The following is a 16,792-nucleotide window of genomic DNA, read 5'->3' as shown; positions in this document are numbered from 1 at the left end:
TTTTACATGTGTTGCCTGTTTCCCTGGTTTGTGGCAGCTGGTATTGGTTCTTGTCTGGGTTTTGGTGTTTTATAAAGTGTTATTGCAGCTTGGTTATTTGGCAGCAGTTACTGACTCGTTTCGTGTAATGTAGGGGGACAAAGAGTCCTCCAATAGCAGAAGGTAGGCTATGTGATAGCCAAGCAACACCAGTTGGGTAGAAAACAAAACCAAAAGCAAAAAAAATAAATAACAAAAGTGATAGTGAGAGAAAAACAAAGCAACACAACAACAACAAAACACAAAACAACAACAACAACAAAAAACGATGGGGGAAAAGAAAAAGAAAAAAAAGGTGGGGAGAGGCTGAAGAAACAGAGGAAAAAAAAAAGCATAGCTTAATGTAATTAAGTCTTTAATGCTCTACCTCTCTTTCAGTCCCTTCTGTGCTCTTCTCCTTGTTGGTATGCTGTGGAGTCGATCGTGACCCACAGTGACCCAGTATAGGGTTTCCAAGGAGCTTGAACTGCAGTTCAAAAGGCTTTGCAGTCAGCCTCAGCAGGACTGCTTTGTTATTGGTAGTAAACAACTACTCAAGGGTGTCTCAATTTGGGCTGGCCTGTGCTATTTAATAAGGTAGGCTCTAATCACACACACACACATACATACACACACACACACACACACACACACACACACACAAAGGTGGGGGGAGGGGCAGAAGAAAGAGGATAAAAGCGTGGCTTAATGTAAGTAAGTCTTTATTGCCCTAACTCTTTTCCAGCCTCTTCTGAGCTCTTTTCCTTGTTGGTATGCTGTGGAGGTAATCGTGACCCACAGCGACCCAGTATAGGGTTTCCAAGGGGCAGCTAGTGAGCTCGAATCACATTCCTTGCAGTTGGAAAGGCTTTGCAGTCTGGCGCATTAACCCACTGAATCACAGCAGGACGGCTTTGTTATTGGTGCCTCAGCTTGGGCTGGCCTGGGCCTTGATGGGTGGGCCTGAGGCTCGGAGGTTGGGCAGAGGGCTGGACTAGGCCGAGAAAGTTGAGAGGGGAGGGTAGTGGTTGCAGGCAGATGGCCTGGCTGTGTCTGATGACGTGTGCAATGCCTCTGTCTCCCTGTGCCATGAGCACCCCAATTTGCCCTATATCCATGCCGACAATGCCCAACGTGGCAATGAGACCCCCCTCCTGGGATGGATCACGCTAGTTCTTGTGGCCCACTAGCTCTCCGGGAGCATCCGCTCTCTGAACGGCTCCGCTCAAGTCCTGAGCTCCATGTTCTGCAATGGGCGGGGCAGTCTCTGGGGTGGGAACTAAGTGCAGGCGGGTAGAGGCTCAAAATGCTTGTAACTCCTCAGCAGTTTGATTTTTTAAAAAAATAAGCTCATAATGTTAAGGCCTAATGTTTTATGTTTGCCTCAAGGCTGTCTGTCTACCAGGCTGAGGCCCCCCTGTGCAATATACCACCCCCGTATTCTCCGGGGCCCGTGTACCTGTGCTGCCCTGTCAGGGAAGCACAGGAAGTTCCCCTCAAGGCCATATTTTCCAACTGCTGATCCTTTCTCTTTGTTTCTAACCTTTGCATTCCAATCACCAGTGTTTATCAATACATCTCGATTGCATGTTTGCTCAATTTCAGACTTAAGTAGTTGGTAGAATTCTTCAGTATCATCACTGATGACTTTAGTGGTTGATGCATAAATTTGAATAATAGTGATATTAACTGGTCTTTCTTCGTTGTAGGCGTATGGATATTAGCCTATCACAGACTGGGCTGTACTTCAAGACAGATCTTGATATGTTCTTTTTGATGATGAATTTTGTCATTGTTCTTCTTCAATTTGTCATTTCTAGCATAGTAAACCTTGTGATTGTTGGATTCAAAATGGCTAGCCCCAGTCAATTTCAGTCACTAATGCCTAGGATATTGATATTTAAGTTTTCCATTTCATTTTTTACAATTTACAATTTTCCTAGACTCATACCTTGTTCATTCCATGTTCTGATTCTAATGAGTGATTATAGCTGTTTCTCTTCATTTCTCTTCATCAGTAAATAAAGGTCCTGAAGGCTTTAATCCATTTGCATCATCACAGTCAGCTCTATTTTGAGGAGGCAGCTCTTCCCCAGTTGTATTTTGAGTGCCTTCCCACCTGAGGGTCTCATCTTCTGGCACTATCTTTGACAATATATATATTTTAAGGCTTTTATTGTGTATTGAGTGAGTGAAGGCTTACACAGAAGATCACCATTTTTACATTCAGCAGTTCATTGTGATGATTACAATACCTTCCATGTACCCTCAGCCAACAGTATTTACCTCCATTACAATTTTTTTTTTTTTTTTTTGGTGTACACATACCACATTGTAATTATATATTTGTTTAAATGTTCAAAGGGCACATTTTACAAGCCAGCCTCCTGTCTGCAGACATTCTGCTTTTCTCAGTACATGGGCCTAAAGCCCACCACTGCTCTGTCTCTGTATGCCATTGCCTCCGCCACTATCTCTGTTGTTACTGCTTTTCTGGTTGGGATTCATTGTTCCTCTCATGTTCTTCCCTCTTGTTGGTCCTAGGTTTTGACATTATTCTTTTGCTCTTCATCATGCTTCAATATTCAATATTTGGGTGCTTACAGTGTTCCACTGCTATTCATAAGGCTTTCAGTGACTAAATATTTGGAAGTAGTCCGTCTCTCCTTCTTCCTAGTCTGTCTTTATCTGGAAGCTCATCTGAAACTTGTTCACCATGGGTGACCCTGCTGGTATTTAAAATACCAGTGGCAGAGCTTTCAGAATCACAGCAACACGTGAGCCACCACAGTACGACAAACTGACAGCCGAGTGGTGTATGTTAGCATGCTAACTGTCTGTGCCACTCAAGGATTCATGGGCTTAAGGAATATCCATTTTTTTCAGGGTGAGGACCCAGATGACTTGTTCACTGCTGTGTCTCTAATGTCTAGAAAAATGCTACCTTCTAACATTGGATTATTTGTCACACAGACTAAGCACATGCTTGAAGCATCAACAGTTAGGGACATCCAAGGATAAACATCTGAAGTTTAGGAAAGATAGTGACTTAATCACCATAGGAGAAGTCAAAAATTTTTGTGTGCTTTCTTACACTTATTTTATGATTTAGTATGATTTAAAAACATTTTTGAACTACAAGGCTGCCTGTTCAAGTCCACCAGATGGTCCTCAGAAACCCTATACAGGGTCAGTACGAGTCGGATCTGACTAGATTGTACTTAACAACAGCAAAAACATTTTAGACATTTTAGAGTTGTGAAATGCAATCTATGGCTAGAAAAAAGTCATCAGACATGAATGTATGGTTGAAAGAATAATTGCCCATATTACTCTTTACATGAGTTCATAAAACCCTCCTTATCTGTTATTCTGACTTTGATAATAATACATATATTTTTGCTTTCTTTATAATTTTTCTAAATTTGTCCCCATTATGAATTCTAGTTTAGTTTTTCCTGCTTTTGAACTTTAAACAAAAGGAATAAAACTCTATTTTCCATTTCTTACTTCTTTCACTTAATATGATTATAATATTCATTTATGTTTTGTGTGGGTACATTCTTTTCATTGTTGAATATGCCCTAATTTCTTTATCTGTTCTATTATTAATAACTTGTTGGATGTTTCATTTAGGGCTGGAGGAATAAAGAGTTCTGAGTGTTTTAATTTGATCCTGTTGCACAAATACACAACTTTCAAAAACCTTCATTTTTGAAAGATAATTTTGTTAGATGTTATTGTTAAATGCTGTTGTGTTGGTTCCAACTCAAAATGACCCTGTATAGGGCTTCTGAGGCTGTGAATCTTTGCAGGAACAGAAAGTCTCATCTTTCTCCTACGGAGCAGCTGATGGGCTTGAACAGCTGACCTTGTAGTTAGCAGTCCAGAGTTTATTCTACAGAGTCACAGCTTGCTAGATGTAGATGCCACAAATGATTTGCACTTGGTTGCTAACCTAAAGGTTGCTGGTTTGAGCCCACCCAGCAGTGCCTCGTGAGGCAAGTTCTGACAGTCTTCCTCCTTTAAGATTGTTGTTGTTTCATAGTGACCCTATGTGGGGTTTCAGAGGAGTAAATGGTGGGTTTGAACTGCCAACTTTGTGGTTCACATTGACCTTGTGGTCTGGTCCAGTGCTGATCCTGTAGCACCACACCAGGCTAGATGTATAGTTGTATCTATAGACTCCATGGACTCCTAGTGTGGTGTTGTGGGATCGGCACTGAACTTTAAACCATGGGGTCGACAGTTCAAACCCACCAGCCTTTCCTCAGAAACCCTATAAAGGGTAAAGTGTTGCTTAGCCGAGACCAACTTGACAGCACTTAACAACAACAACAACGACATAGACCCCACAAATAACAGAAAAATAGATCCTGCTTTGTGAAATAGTTTTTCTTGTAATGATATGAGTTATTGATTCGAAGGAGGGAGGGCCAGGTGATTGTCAGCATCATAATGGACCATTTGAAAGTTTGTGTCAAAAATTTTGAGGCAGGTAGATAAACAAGGTTCTAAAGCCAGAATGTATTTCTAGGGTGCAAAGTTTATGGTGCAAATTATAAGAGAAAGTGGCTACTGTATTCTCCATAAATTGACCCTGTAAACTATTCAATCCTAAATTAGTTAGTTCTTGATTTGCTACAGATGGATTTAGTGATAGATGCAAATTGAGTATGATTGATTAGCCAGAAAACAGTTCAAGTCATAGACGTATATTGTCATATTTTTTAAAAAGGCAGGTTTGGCTTAACTCACAAACTGGAAACATTAATAATGGAAGAACACCAGATTTGGAAAGTCATTCTGTAATTAGTTGTTGCTGTCATTATAATGATTACCGAACATGGACTATCTTTTTAAGGAAGAAATGAAGTATTGTGCCTCCACAAAATAGAAATAAATGTTTCAGGTTTACTTGGGAAAGAAAAAAGATGGTTGTTGTTAGGTGTTGTGAAGTTGGTTTTGGCTCATAGTGACCATATGCACAACAGAATGAAACACTGTCCGATCCTGCACCATCCTCACAATTGTAGTTATTATTGCTGCCACTGTGTCGTTCCATCTTGTTGAGGGTCTTTCTCTTTTTCATTGATCTTCCACTTTACCAAACATGATGCCCTTCTCCAGGGATTGGTCCTTCTTTACAACATGTCCAAAGTATGAAAGATGAAGTCTCTCCATCATCACTTCTAAGGAGCATTCTGACCATGTTTCTTCTGAAACAGATTTGTTTGTTCTTCTGGTAGTCCATGGTACTTTCAGTATTCTTCACCAACTCCATGATTCTAAGGCATTGATTCTTTTACAGTCTTCCTTATTCATTGTTCAACTTTCACATGCATATGAGGTGATTGATTGTCCTCTAAGTAGTATCTTTGCTCTTGGGCATTGTAAAGAAGTCCTTTGTAGCAGGTTAATGTAGTACATTAAGCAGACTGCTTTATGTAGTGCATCGTCTGATTTCTTGACTGTTACATCCATGAACATTGGATTTGGATCCAAGCAAAATGAAGTCTTTGACAACTTCAGTCTTTTCTCCATTTATCAGGATGTTATTTATTGGTCCAATTGTGAGGATTTTCATTTCCTTTATATTGAGATGCAACCCATACTGATGCTGTTATCTTTGATCTTCATCTGTGTGTATTTCAAGTCCTCTTTGCTTCTAGTAAGCAAGGTTGTGTCATCTGCATTTATCACAGTTTATTAATGAGTCTTCCCCCAATCCTGATACCATACAAACCAGCTTCTAGGATTATTTTTGCTCAGCATACATACTGAATAACTATGGTGAAAGGATACAACCCTGGCACATACCTTTCCTGATCTTGAATCATTTAGTATCCCTTTGTTCTGTTATAATAACTGCCGTTTGATCTATGTACAGGTTCCTCATGAGCACAGTTAAGTGCTCTTTGCAATATGTATGGTGAAAGGATACAACTGTGATGTACACCTTTCCTGATTTTAAACCATTAGTTTCCACTTGTTTTTTTTTGAACGACTACCTCTTGGTTCATGTAGTGGTTCCTTATGAGCACAATTAAGTGTTCTGGGATTTCTGTTCTTTGCAATATTATCCATAGTTTGTTGTGATCCATACAACCTTTCTATAGTCTACAAAGTACAATTAAACATCTGTTTGGTATTCTCTGCTTTTATTCAAGATACAGTTAAGACATTCTGAGTTGTTGTGTAGTCTTATGAAAATACACTCTTTTGTTTTCCCTTATGAAAGAATAGGCCTTATAATTTGTATATTTCTTCAAAAACATTGGACTGCTAATCACAAGGTCAGTGTTTCAAACTCATCAGCTGTTCCTCAGAAACCCTATTCAGGGTCAATATGAGTCAGAACTGACTCAAAGACATTTAATAACAGCAGCACCATTCTGATTAATAATTCTATGTTAATCAGAAAATAATTCAGGAAATCAGAGTTCAGTAAACAAAATTCAAGCACTACTGGTTAATTCATTGTCTGTAATAGGATAATATCCTTACACCCACAAAGAAGACCAGGTAATACTACTATTATTCAAATGTATACACCAACCACTAAAGCCAGTGATGATGAAATTGAAGAATTCTATCAACTTTTTTAGTCTGAACTTGGTCAAACATGCAATCAAGATGTATTAATCATTACTGCTGATTGGAATTTAAAGGTTGGAAACAAAGAGGAAGGATTAGTAGTTGGAAAATAAGGCCTTGGTTGTAGAAATGATGCTGGAGATCGCTTGAAAGAATTTTGCAAGATCAATGACTTCTTCATTGCAAATACCTTTTTAAAACAATATGAAAGATGGTTAAACACATGGACCTCAACAGATGGAATAGACAGAAATCAAATTGACTACATCTGTGGAAAGAGATGGTGGAAAATCTCCATATCACCAGCCAAAACAAGGCCAGCGGCAGACTTGAAACAGACTACCAATTGCTCATATGCAAGTTCAGTCTGAAGCTCAAGAAAATTAAAACAAGTCCAAAAAAGTCAAAGTATCCCACCTGAATTTAGAGATCATCTGGAGAACAGATCTGATTCATACACTAATGACCAAAGACCAGAAGAGTTGTGGGATGATATCAAGAATATCATACAGGAAAAAAGCAAAAGGTCACTAAGAAGACAAGAAAGAAGGAAAAGACTAACATATAACTCAGAAGAGACTCTGAAACTTCCCCAGCATAGAGATGCTAGAGCAAATGGAAGAAATGAGGAGGTAAAAGAGATGAATAGAAAATTTCAAAAGGCAACTTGAACACACAAAGTCCAATATTATAATGAAATGTGCAAAGACCTGGAGTTAGAAAACCAAAAGGGGAAAACACGCTCAGCATTCCTCAAACTGAGGGAACTGAAGAAAAAATTCAACATCTACTTGAAATATTGAAGAATTCTCTGGGCAAAATATTGAATGATGCAGAAAGCTTCAAAAGAAGATGGAAGGAATACATAGAGTCACCAGAAAGAGATGGTCAATGTTCAGTCATTTCAAGAGTTAGCATATGATCAAGAGCCAATGATACTTAAGGAATACGTCCAAGGTACATTAAAGGCATTGTCAAAGAACAAGGCTCCAGGAATTGATGGAATACAAATTGAAATCATTCAACAAACTGATTCAGCACTGGAGGTACTCACTCATCAATGACAAAAATTTGGAAGACAAGAACCTGGCCAACTGACTTGAAGAGCTCCATATTTGTGTCCATTCCAAAAAGAAGTCACCCAAAATAATGTGGAAATCATTGGACAATATCATTAATGTCCCATGCAAGCAAAATTGTGCTAAAGATAGTTCAAAAATGGCTGCAACCATACATTGACAGAGAACTTCCAGAGGTTCAAGCCGGATACAGGAGAGGACGTGGAACAAGGGATATCATTGCTGATGCCAGCTGGATTTTGGCTGAAAGCAGAGAATACCAGAAAGATGTTTGTTGTTGTCGATATAGTTAAGTGCTGTCGAGTTGTTTCCAATTCATAGTACACCTTTATAGGGTTTCCAAGGAGCAGCTTGAACTGCTGACCTTGTGGTTCACAGCTCAGTGCTGATCCTATTTGTTGTTGTTATTTGCCGTGGAGTCGGTTCTGACTCATAGCAACCGTGTACAGGGTTTCTGAGGCTGTAAATCTTTATGGAAGCAGAAAGCCTCATCTTTTTCCTGCAGAACAGCTGGTAGTTTCGAACTGCTGACCTTGAGATTAGCAGCCCGATTCGTAGCCACTACACTACCACAGCACCATATCTGTGCTTTATTGATTGCAAAGGCTTTTTGAATTTGTGGATCATGACAAACTATGGACAGCATTGTGGAGATTAAATATTCCAGAAAACTTAATTGTGTTCATGAGGAACCTGTATGTGGAACATGAGGCAGTTCCAACAGAACAAGGGAACACTGAATGGTTTAAAATTAGGAAAGGTGTGCACTAGGGTTATATTCTTTCACCATACTTATTCAATCTGTATGATGAGCAAATAATCCAAGAAGCTGGATTATATGAAGAATAACATGGTACCAGATAGGAGGAAGACTCATTAATAAATTGTGATATGCAGATGATTAAACTTTGTTTGCTGAAAGCAAAGAGGATTTAAAATACTTAGTGATGAAGATCAAAGATCACAGCCTTTGATATGGATTGCATCTCAATGTAAAGAAAACAAAAATCCTCACAACTGGACCTATAAATAACAACCATATAAATGGAGAAAAGATTGAAGTTGTTAAAGGCTTCATTTTGCTCAGATCAACCATCAGAACTCTTTGAAGTAGCATTAGGCAAATCTGATGCACAAGATCTCTTTAAAGTTTTGAAAAGCAAAGATGTCAGTTTGAGGAGATGGTATTTTCAATAACCTCATATGCATGTGAATAGTGGGCAGTGAATAAGGAAGATGGTAGAATTGATGCAGGTGTTGGAGGAGAATATTAAAAGTACAAAGGACTGGCAGAAGAACAAACCAAGCTGTGTTGGAAGAAATACAACTAGAATGCTCCCTGGAAGCCAGGATGACCAGACATTGTCTTTCATACTTTGGACATATTGTCAGAGGGACCAATGCTTGGAGAAAGATACCATGTTTGGTAAAATGGAGGGTCGGAGAAATAGAGGAAGACCCCAACAAGATGATTGGCACAGTGACAGCAGTGATGGGCTCAACTGTAACAATGATTGTGAGATTGGCTCAGGACTGGGCTTCATCCTGTTGTGCATACGTTCACTGTGAGTCGGTACCAACTCGATGGCACTTAACAATGATGATGACTGGTTCTTTGTTTGATCTTTTTAGGTATTTAATCATTCTAGACCCTTTAAGCAAATATAATAACTCCAAAATAATGTGGCTGGTATACATAACTTTTTTAAAGGTTCACAGTCTCTGTGACATTCCAATAAAAGATAGAAACCGTTCTTTGCCTTGATCCAGAAAAGTATATATGAGGGACTTCAAGAGTTGGTGGAAAAATTCCATTACCTTTGAATTCCAATTTTCCAGGAGCTTTTTGAAGCCCCCTTGTGTATATACAGATAAAAGAAGTTTGAACACCATTTCATGGGTCCCTGAAGCTTGTGTTTGAACTCTACACCCATCTTTACCTCACCAGACTAGCCAGGGTTTCCACTTCCGAGTGATTCTTATCCATATCTTTCCTTTAGAGGCAAAGTCAAGACTTCTGTTTCTGTCCAGCTACCTCCACAGTCCCTCTCCTTTCCCCGGACTCCCAATGCACCATGGTTTTGAACATCATTATCCACTATTTTGACCCCAAGGCAAAACTTGTGATTGTATGAATGTGTCCTGGAAAATTCAAAGTCATTGCAGGCAAAGGAGTTAAGTCGTTAGCCTATAGATGATGGGGGTAGGGGAAGCCGTGTGAAGGAAAATACATTATTGGAATTGTAAACAAATGTTCTTTTTTTCTTGAAGCTGTTTCCTCTGCCTCTCCTCTACGTTGGAAACCATATAAGTGGATTATCAAGCACAAGTAAATTAAGGTAGAGTATAAGATAATGGTTGATAGATGATTCTTCATGTATTTGTTTCTAATGGTACAAAGATCAAATTTGGTTTCTCCAGATACCGTTTGGATTACATATAGAAAACTGGTGGTGGTGGTGGTTATGTGCCACTGAGTCAGTTCTGACTTATAGTGACCCATATAGGGTTTCTGAGGGAGTAGAAAGCCTCATCTTTCTCCCATGAGTGTCTGGTAGATTTGAACTGCTGACATTGCAGTTAGCAGCCCAGCTCATAATCCATTATGCTACCAGGGTTCCTTATATAGAAGACTTGTTGTTAAGTGTTGTTGAGTCAGTTCTGACCCATAGGGTTTTTGAGGAGCAACTGTGGGTTTGAACTGCCAACCTTGAAGTTCCAGCTGACCTTATAGTTCAGTGCATAATCCTGCAGAGCCACACCAGGACTACTACTGTAGTATTCAGCAATTCAATAATTTCAGAAAGTAAGATTGAATTTTCAGTTTAATTTGCAATGCTTTACAGAATATTGGAATGTATATAGATATATTTCTTTGTATTCAAGTCTGAACATAAAATAGGAGATTTGTTGACATCAAGATAGGGGAAGTTTGATTTATTCAGGAAGGTCCACTAACATGAACTTGGTTGTGTGTAACTTTTGATTTTTATAGCAGTTTTATGAAAACAGGAACGTTTGGTCAGGTTAAGCAATTCACCACAAGTCCAACTCATGGCAATCCCCCACGTGTTAAAGCCTCAAACTGCTCCCTAGGTTTTCCTAGGCTGTAATCTTTACAGAATCAGATTGCTTTTCATCTGTAGTGCTGCTGGGTGGATCTGAACTGCCAACCTTTAGGCTAGTAGTCAAACTGAAAACATTTGTGCTACCCTGGAGCTTTGGGCTAATGCAGGGAACAATAAAATGACAAATTATTTTCAAGTCTGTGCTATTGAGTTCTGAAATTTGCACTTGCATCTGCATATTTTAATTATATATATATATATATATATATATATATATTTTTTAAGGTTTTTATTGTGCATTGAGTGAAAGTTTACAGGGCAGATCATCAGTTTTACATTCAACAAATCATGCACTTTGTTTCATTACAATGATTGATTATAATCCCCTCCATGTACCATCAGTTAACAGTATTTCTTTCTATTCACTTTAACTTTTAAAAAAACACCAAAAAACAAAAAACACTCAGGCATATATAATAATTTACACCTCCAAAGGGCACATTCTGCAAGTCTGCCCCCTGGCCACCAGCTCTTAGTCCCACTTGTCCCGTGAATCTTGCATCCTCAGCTGCACCCCATCGCCGTGACCCCATTTCTGCTTCCATCTCTGGCGTCTGATTATATATTCTTAAAAGTCAGTGAAAAAAATTGAACATCTAAATGTTGAAACACAAAAACCACCCTATAAATAGGAAAACGTGGTATGAGTTATGGAACCTAATGAATGCACGTGAATGAAGACTGAAATAATAAGAAAAATGAAGTTTGTGTAGAGGATAAAGAAAACTTGTTTGTATGATGAGAGTGGAAGAGAAACAGGTAGTAGGTAGACCAGAAGGCCAGAAGGAGAAGGGCATGAGCAATAATGAAATTAAGCCTGTAATTTTTCACGCTTATTCAGAAAAGACAAGTTGAGGTTGTCAGAGAAAAAATGTGGGATACTTTTTAGTATTAAGTTTTAGTTTGCTTGGGCAAATTTTTTTAAAGTAATATTTTGATTATTTCAAATTTGAACTAAAGCTGCCCAGTGTAGATCACCCTGATGGCGCAGTGGGTTAAGTGTTGGGCTGCTAACCACAAGGTCAGCAGTTTAAATCCTTCAGATCCTTCATTGGAGACAGATGAGGCAGTCTGTTTCTGTAGAGATTTACAGTCTTAAGGAAGCAGACTGCCTTATCTTTGAGTCTCTGTCTAAAAAATGAGGGCTCTCAGGTGCCACATGGACTTTCAGAGAGCAGAAACCAATAATGAGACTGAGAAGGAAGAAGGAAGATTTGCTTATTTGTGATTTCTATCTGGGTTAATGCACTGGACAGCAAAGTTGATTTGAACTGCAAGGTCGGCGGTTCAAGCTCATTAGCCACTTCTTGGAAACCCTATACAGGGTCGCTGTGGTTCGGAACCGACTCAATGGCACTTAACAACAATAACAATCCTTCATTTGGAGTCCTGGTGTGGCACAGCGGGCTAATGTGTTGGACTGCAAGGTCGGTTTGAGCCTCAAGATCGGCAGTTCAGAGTCTCTTCTGACATTCATTTTGGTCTTCCTTGTGTTTTTAATGACCTTTTGCTTTCTTTATATATGGTGTTCTTGATGTCATCCCACAACTCTTCTAATCATCAGTCATTAGTGTCTAATGCATCAAAGCTGTTCTTGAAATGGTCTCTAAGTTCAGATGGGATATATGGTGGTGGTGGTGGTTATGTGCCGTGAAGTCGGTTTCGACTCATAGCAATCCTGTATAGGGTTTCTGAGGCTGTAAATCTTTACGGGGGCAGGAAGCCTCATCTTTTTCTGGCAGAACAGCTGGTAGTTTCGAACTACTGACCTTGAGATTAGCATACCGACTCGTAACCACTACATTACCAGAGCTCCTTAGATGGGATATATACTCAAGGCTTTATTTTGACTCTCATGGCCTTGTTTTAGTTTTCTTCAACTTCAGCTTGAATTTGCACGTGAGCACTTGGTCTGTCCCTCACTAGGCCCCTGGCTTTGTTTTGGTTGACCACAGATGTAGTCAGTTTGATTCCTGTGTATTACATCTGGTGAGGTTCACATGTACAGTCACCATTTTTGTTGCTAAAAAGAGGTATATGCAATGAATAAGTCATTGGTTTTGCATCACATAATCTCCAGCATCATTTCTATCCCCAAAGACATATTTTCCAATCACTAATCCTTCCTCTTTGTTTCCAATTTTCATATTAAAACCACCAGTAATTAACAATACATCTTGCTTGTATGTGCTTGATCAATTTCAGACTGAAGAAGTTGGTAGACTTTTTCAGTTGGAGTCCTGGTATAGCGCTATGGGTTAATGCGCCAGACTGCAAAGCCATTTGAACTGCAAGGTCGGCGGTTCAAGCTCACCAGCTGCTCCTCAGAAACCCTAGAGAAGGTTGCTATGGGTCGGAACCGACTTGATGGCACTCCACAACAACAGCAACATTCCCTTTGACATTAGTGGTTGTTGTGTAAATTTTCATAATAATCATATTAACTGGCTTTCTTGATAGATGTATGGAGATTATCCTATCACAGACAGTATTGTACTTCATGATAGATCTTGAAATGCTCTTTTTGACGATAAGTACTACAAAATTCTTTTTCAATTTGTCATTCTTGGCATACTAAACCATATGATTGTCCAATCATATGGCACATAACCACCGGTTATTTCATTGGTGGTAGTGGTGGTTATGTGCTGTGGAGTCAGTTCCGACTCATAGCGACCCTGTACAGGGTTTCCAAGGCTGTAAATCTTTATGGGAGCAGAGAGCCTCCTCTTACTCCTGCAGAACAGCTGGTAGTTTCAAACTGCTGACCCTGAGGTTAGCAGCCTGATTCATAATCAGTACGCTACCAGAGCTCCTTAGGAATTGCAAAATGGTGATTTTTAGTTATACTATTTCTTTTACATTTATTGTCTAAAATTCTTTAATTAAGACAAACTTTCGCTGTTTCACACAGGACAGTTAGGATTATACTTCATTTATAAATATTCAGTGCAGTAAATTAGTATACTGTCCTCTTCAGACGTAACCAGGGAGGGTTATTTTTTTGCTTTTTTACTATCATATGAATTCATAGATTTTTATTTGCTGGATATATTATAGAAACAAATTTTTAATTGTGGAAAAATATATATAGCAATTTTGTCATTTCAACATTTGTATGTGCACAGTTTATTGACATTAATTATGCTTTTCATATTGTGTAACTGTGACCACTCTCTCCATTCCCAGATTTCCCATAATCCTTGAAGAAACTCAGTGCCCCGCAAGTGATAACTTTCCTTGCTCTCTCTCCATCCAGCTTCTGGTAATCACTAATAAACTTTTGTCTCAATATATTTCACTCTTCTAGATATTTGATAAAAGTTAGATCATGCAATATTTGTCCTTTGTGATGGACTTATTTCACTTAGCATAAGGAGATCTGGTTGTGTAGTGGTTATGAATCGGGCTGCGAACCTTAAGGCCAGCAGTTCAAAACTACCAGCCGCTCCGCGGGAGAAAGATGAGGCGTTCTGCTCCCGTAAAGATTTACAGCCTCGGAAACCCTGTACAGGGTCGCTATGGGTCAGAACTGACTCGACGGCACTTAACAACAACAATGTAGAAATAATTATTTTGATGCTCATAATTTCCCCTATCAGGCCAGCTGTTGTTGCTGTTTGTTGCTGTCAAGTTGGTTCAGTCAGACTCATAGTGATCCTCTGCACAACAGAATGAAACATTGCCTGGTCCTTAATCATCATCACAGTTGTTGCATTTGAGCCCATTGCTGCTGCCACAGTGTCAGTCAATCTCCTTGGGAGTCTTCCTCTTTTTCGCTGACCCTTCACTTTATCAAGCATGATGTCCTTCTCCAGGGACAAAGTCTCACCATCCTACCTATTAAGGAACATTTTGACTGTACTTCCTCCAAGGCCAGTGAAATTTTTCAAGTTGGCTGTATGTCCTGTGGACCCACTTGTCTTTGATTACTTCTGTGCTTTGAGAGACAATATCTCAAACTTACTTTATACTTTTCCTACAATTTCCCCAAGGATCGCTCATTATTTTGTAATATTAAATGATGTTTAGAGACCACAGTCTGGGTGTTGGATGTATTTTGAAGGAAGGGCCTACACAGCAACCTGATGAATATGTGCAGTGCAAAGCAGAGAGAGGAGACAAAAGGCCTGCTAAAGTGGAGGAATGGTGTTGCCATTTATTGAAGTGAAGATCATGGGTGAAGCAGTTTAGGGCTGAAATATTGGGGTTCAATTTTGGATATGTTAAATTTAACTTGCCTATTAAACTAAACATCCAAGTGAAATGTTGAGTAAATAAGATATTCTAGTCTGGAGATCAGGGAAAGGTATAAATTTGGACGCCAGTAGCATATGGATGGAATTTAAAGCTATGAGACTGAATGAAAGTAGATAGAAAAGAAGCTAAATACAAGGGGACTTCATAAAGTTCATGGAAAATTGAATGAAAAGATAATGGAAAGGGGAATGGAAACAGGAAACAGGAAGTGGGATAAGTAATGTTTCATTGTGGGGATTGCCATCAGTGAGATGGAACAAAATGTATATGAATTGTTTAATGGAAAACTGATCTGCTCTGTACACCTTCATCCAATTCACAATAAAAGTATATATATTTAAAAAAAAGCTAATGTCATTTTTCCTCAAACTTTTTTTTTTTTAAGGTTTTATTGTAAATTATGTGATAGTTTACATGGGAGAACATTATCTTTACATTCATCCTATCATATTTCATTTTACTGCAATGAGTACAGTCCACTCCATGCATCACCAAACAACCAAAGGGTACACCCGCAAGCCTGCCCCCCAGCTGCCAGCACACAGCCCTTCTCACTCCTTGAGTCCAGAGACCCCAGCTGCTCCATCTCTCCACGTCATTATCATCATCTCTGCCTTCATCTCTGGTGTCACTACTTCTCTGGGTAGGGTCCTCTCCCTTGATGGTCCCAGGGACCTCGGCTCCCGGACTGCAAAATCAAGCACATTCCCCTCCTTTTGTTACAAAACGTCTACCTTTACATTTTCAACACTCACAGTCATTCCTTATAGCAGTTATTCACTGTTGTACCACAAGAGTGTTATCCTCATCTCCTTTCATTAGCCCTGTCCAGGCAGATTGGAAACCACTTAGTGGAGAGTCTACTTTCCCACACACCCTCCAGAACTAGGTTCCCTATTGAAAGCTTGTAATCCAGCTACTTCTTGCCTTTGTAAGCCTACCCCCCTGCCTTTTGGGTAGCCAATGTCTGAGTTGCCCATCTCTGTCAACCCTGTGTATTGAGGGGGTGGGAATGATCCTCGCTGTAAAGATTTGTTCCCTATTTTGAGCTACTACATCCATAAGTATAGGTCAAGTTCATCAAATTGTAGCAGATTATTCGTTTTTCCCCTCTTTTTTCTTCTTCTACTCGAGTTCTAATCATCCACCCATTGAAGCCAAGTCAAGTGGGTACCATCTGCAAGTGTGGATATTCTTGTGCATCTCCCCTCACTTCATATCAGCTGGATGCTTCACTCTCAGCTCTAGCCCTTTGTGGCTATGTCTTTGTCCATGGGCTCAGGTGTCCTCAGGTCTCACCACACTTTGGACCTATCAGCCTTTCCTCTTCTATCTCTCATCTCCAGGTCAGTGGGAGTCAATGGACTATGGTTGAACTCACCCCATTTCTTCATTGTTGTCTTTCCCCCTCTTCCACTCACCAGTAGACCAATGTAATTGCCAGCAAGCTTACATGCCTGTTTGTATGTTCCCTTTGAGTTTCAGTCTTAGAGGGCAGTTTGTCCTGAAGAAACTTGATTGCTTGTCTTGATGGCTTCCTGGCAAACAGCTTGCTTATTCTTGTAGTAGCCAGTCATGCTGACATTTTTGTTTTGGGTTTTTCTGGATAATCTTTCTTTGAAGATTAGCTTCTGTCATTCTAGCTGTTCCAGGCTGGTCTGCTTGTCCTTGCTAGTGGGGATGTCCCACCTCATAAGGTTCTGGATGGGA

At 39.5% G+C, this 16,792-nt stretch overlaps 1 protein-coding gene across 2 annotated transcripts in view; it reads left to right on the top strand.

Moving 5' to 3' along the window:
* Positions 1-16,792, top strand: part of SLC35D2 (solute carrier family 35 (UDP-GlcNAc/UDP-glucose transporter), member D2) — a 140,732-nt gene that overhangs the window by 25,852 nt on the left and 98,088 nt on the right. For both annotated transcript variants that reach the window (XM_006867643.1, XM_006867642.1), the window contains exon 4: positions 9,966-10,033. In XM_006867643.1, coding sequence (XP_006867705.1) covers positions 9,966-10,033 — 68 coding nt within the window. The remainder of the gene's footprint in view (positions 1-9,965; positions 10,034-16,792) is intronic.

The sequence above is a fragment of the Chrysochloris asiatica genome, unplaced genomic scaffold (genome assembly GCF_000296735.1).
Source record: "Chrysochloris asiatica unplaced genomic scaffold, ChrAsi1.0 scaffold00107, whole genome shotgun sequence".
NCBI lineage: Eukaryota > Metazoa > Chordata > Mammalia > Afrosoricida > Chrysochloridae > Chrysochloris > Chrysochloris asiatica.
The sequence above is the reverse complement of the archived record's forward strand: the minus strand, read 5'-3'. Positions and strand labels throughout refer to the sequence as shown.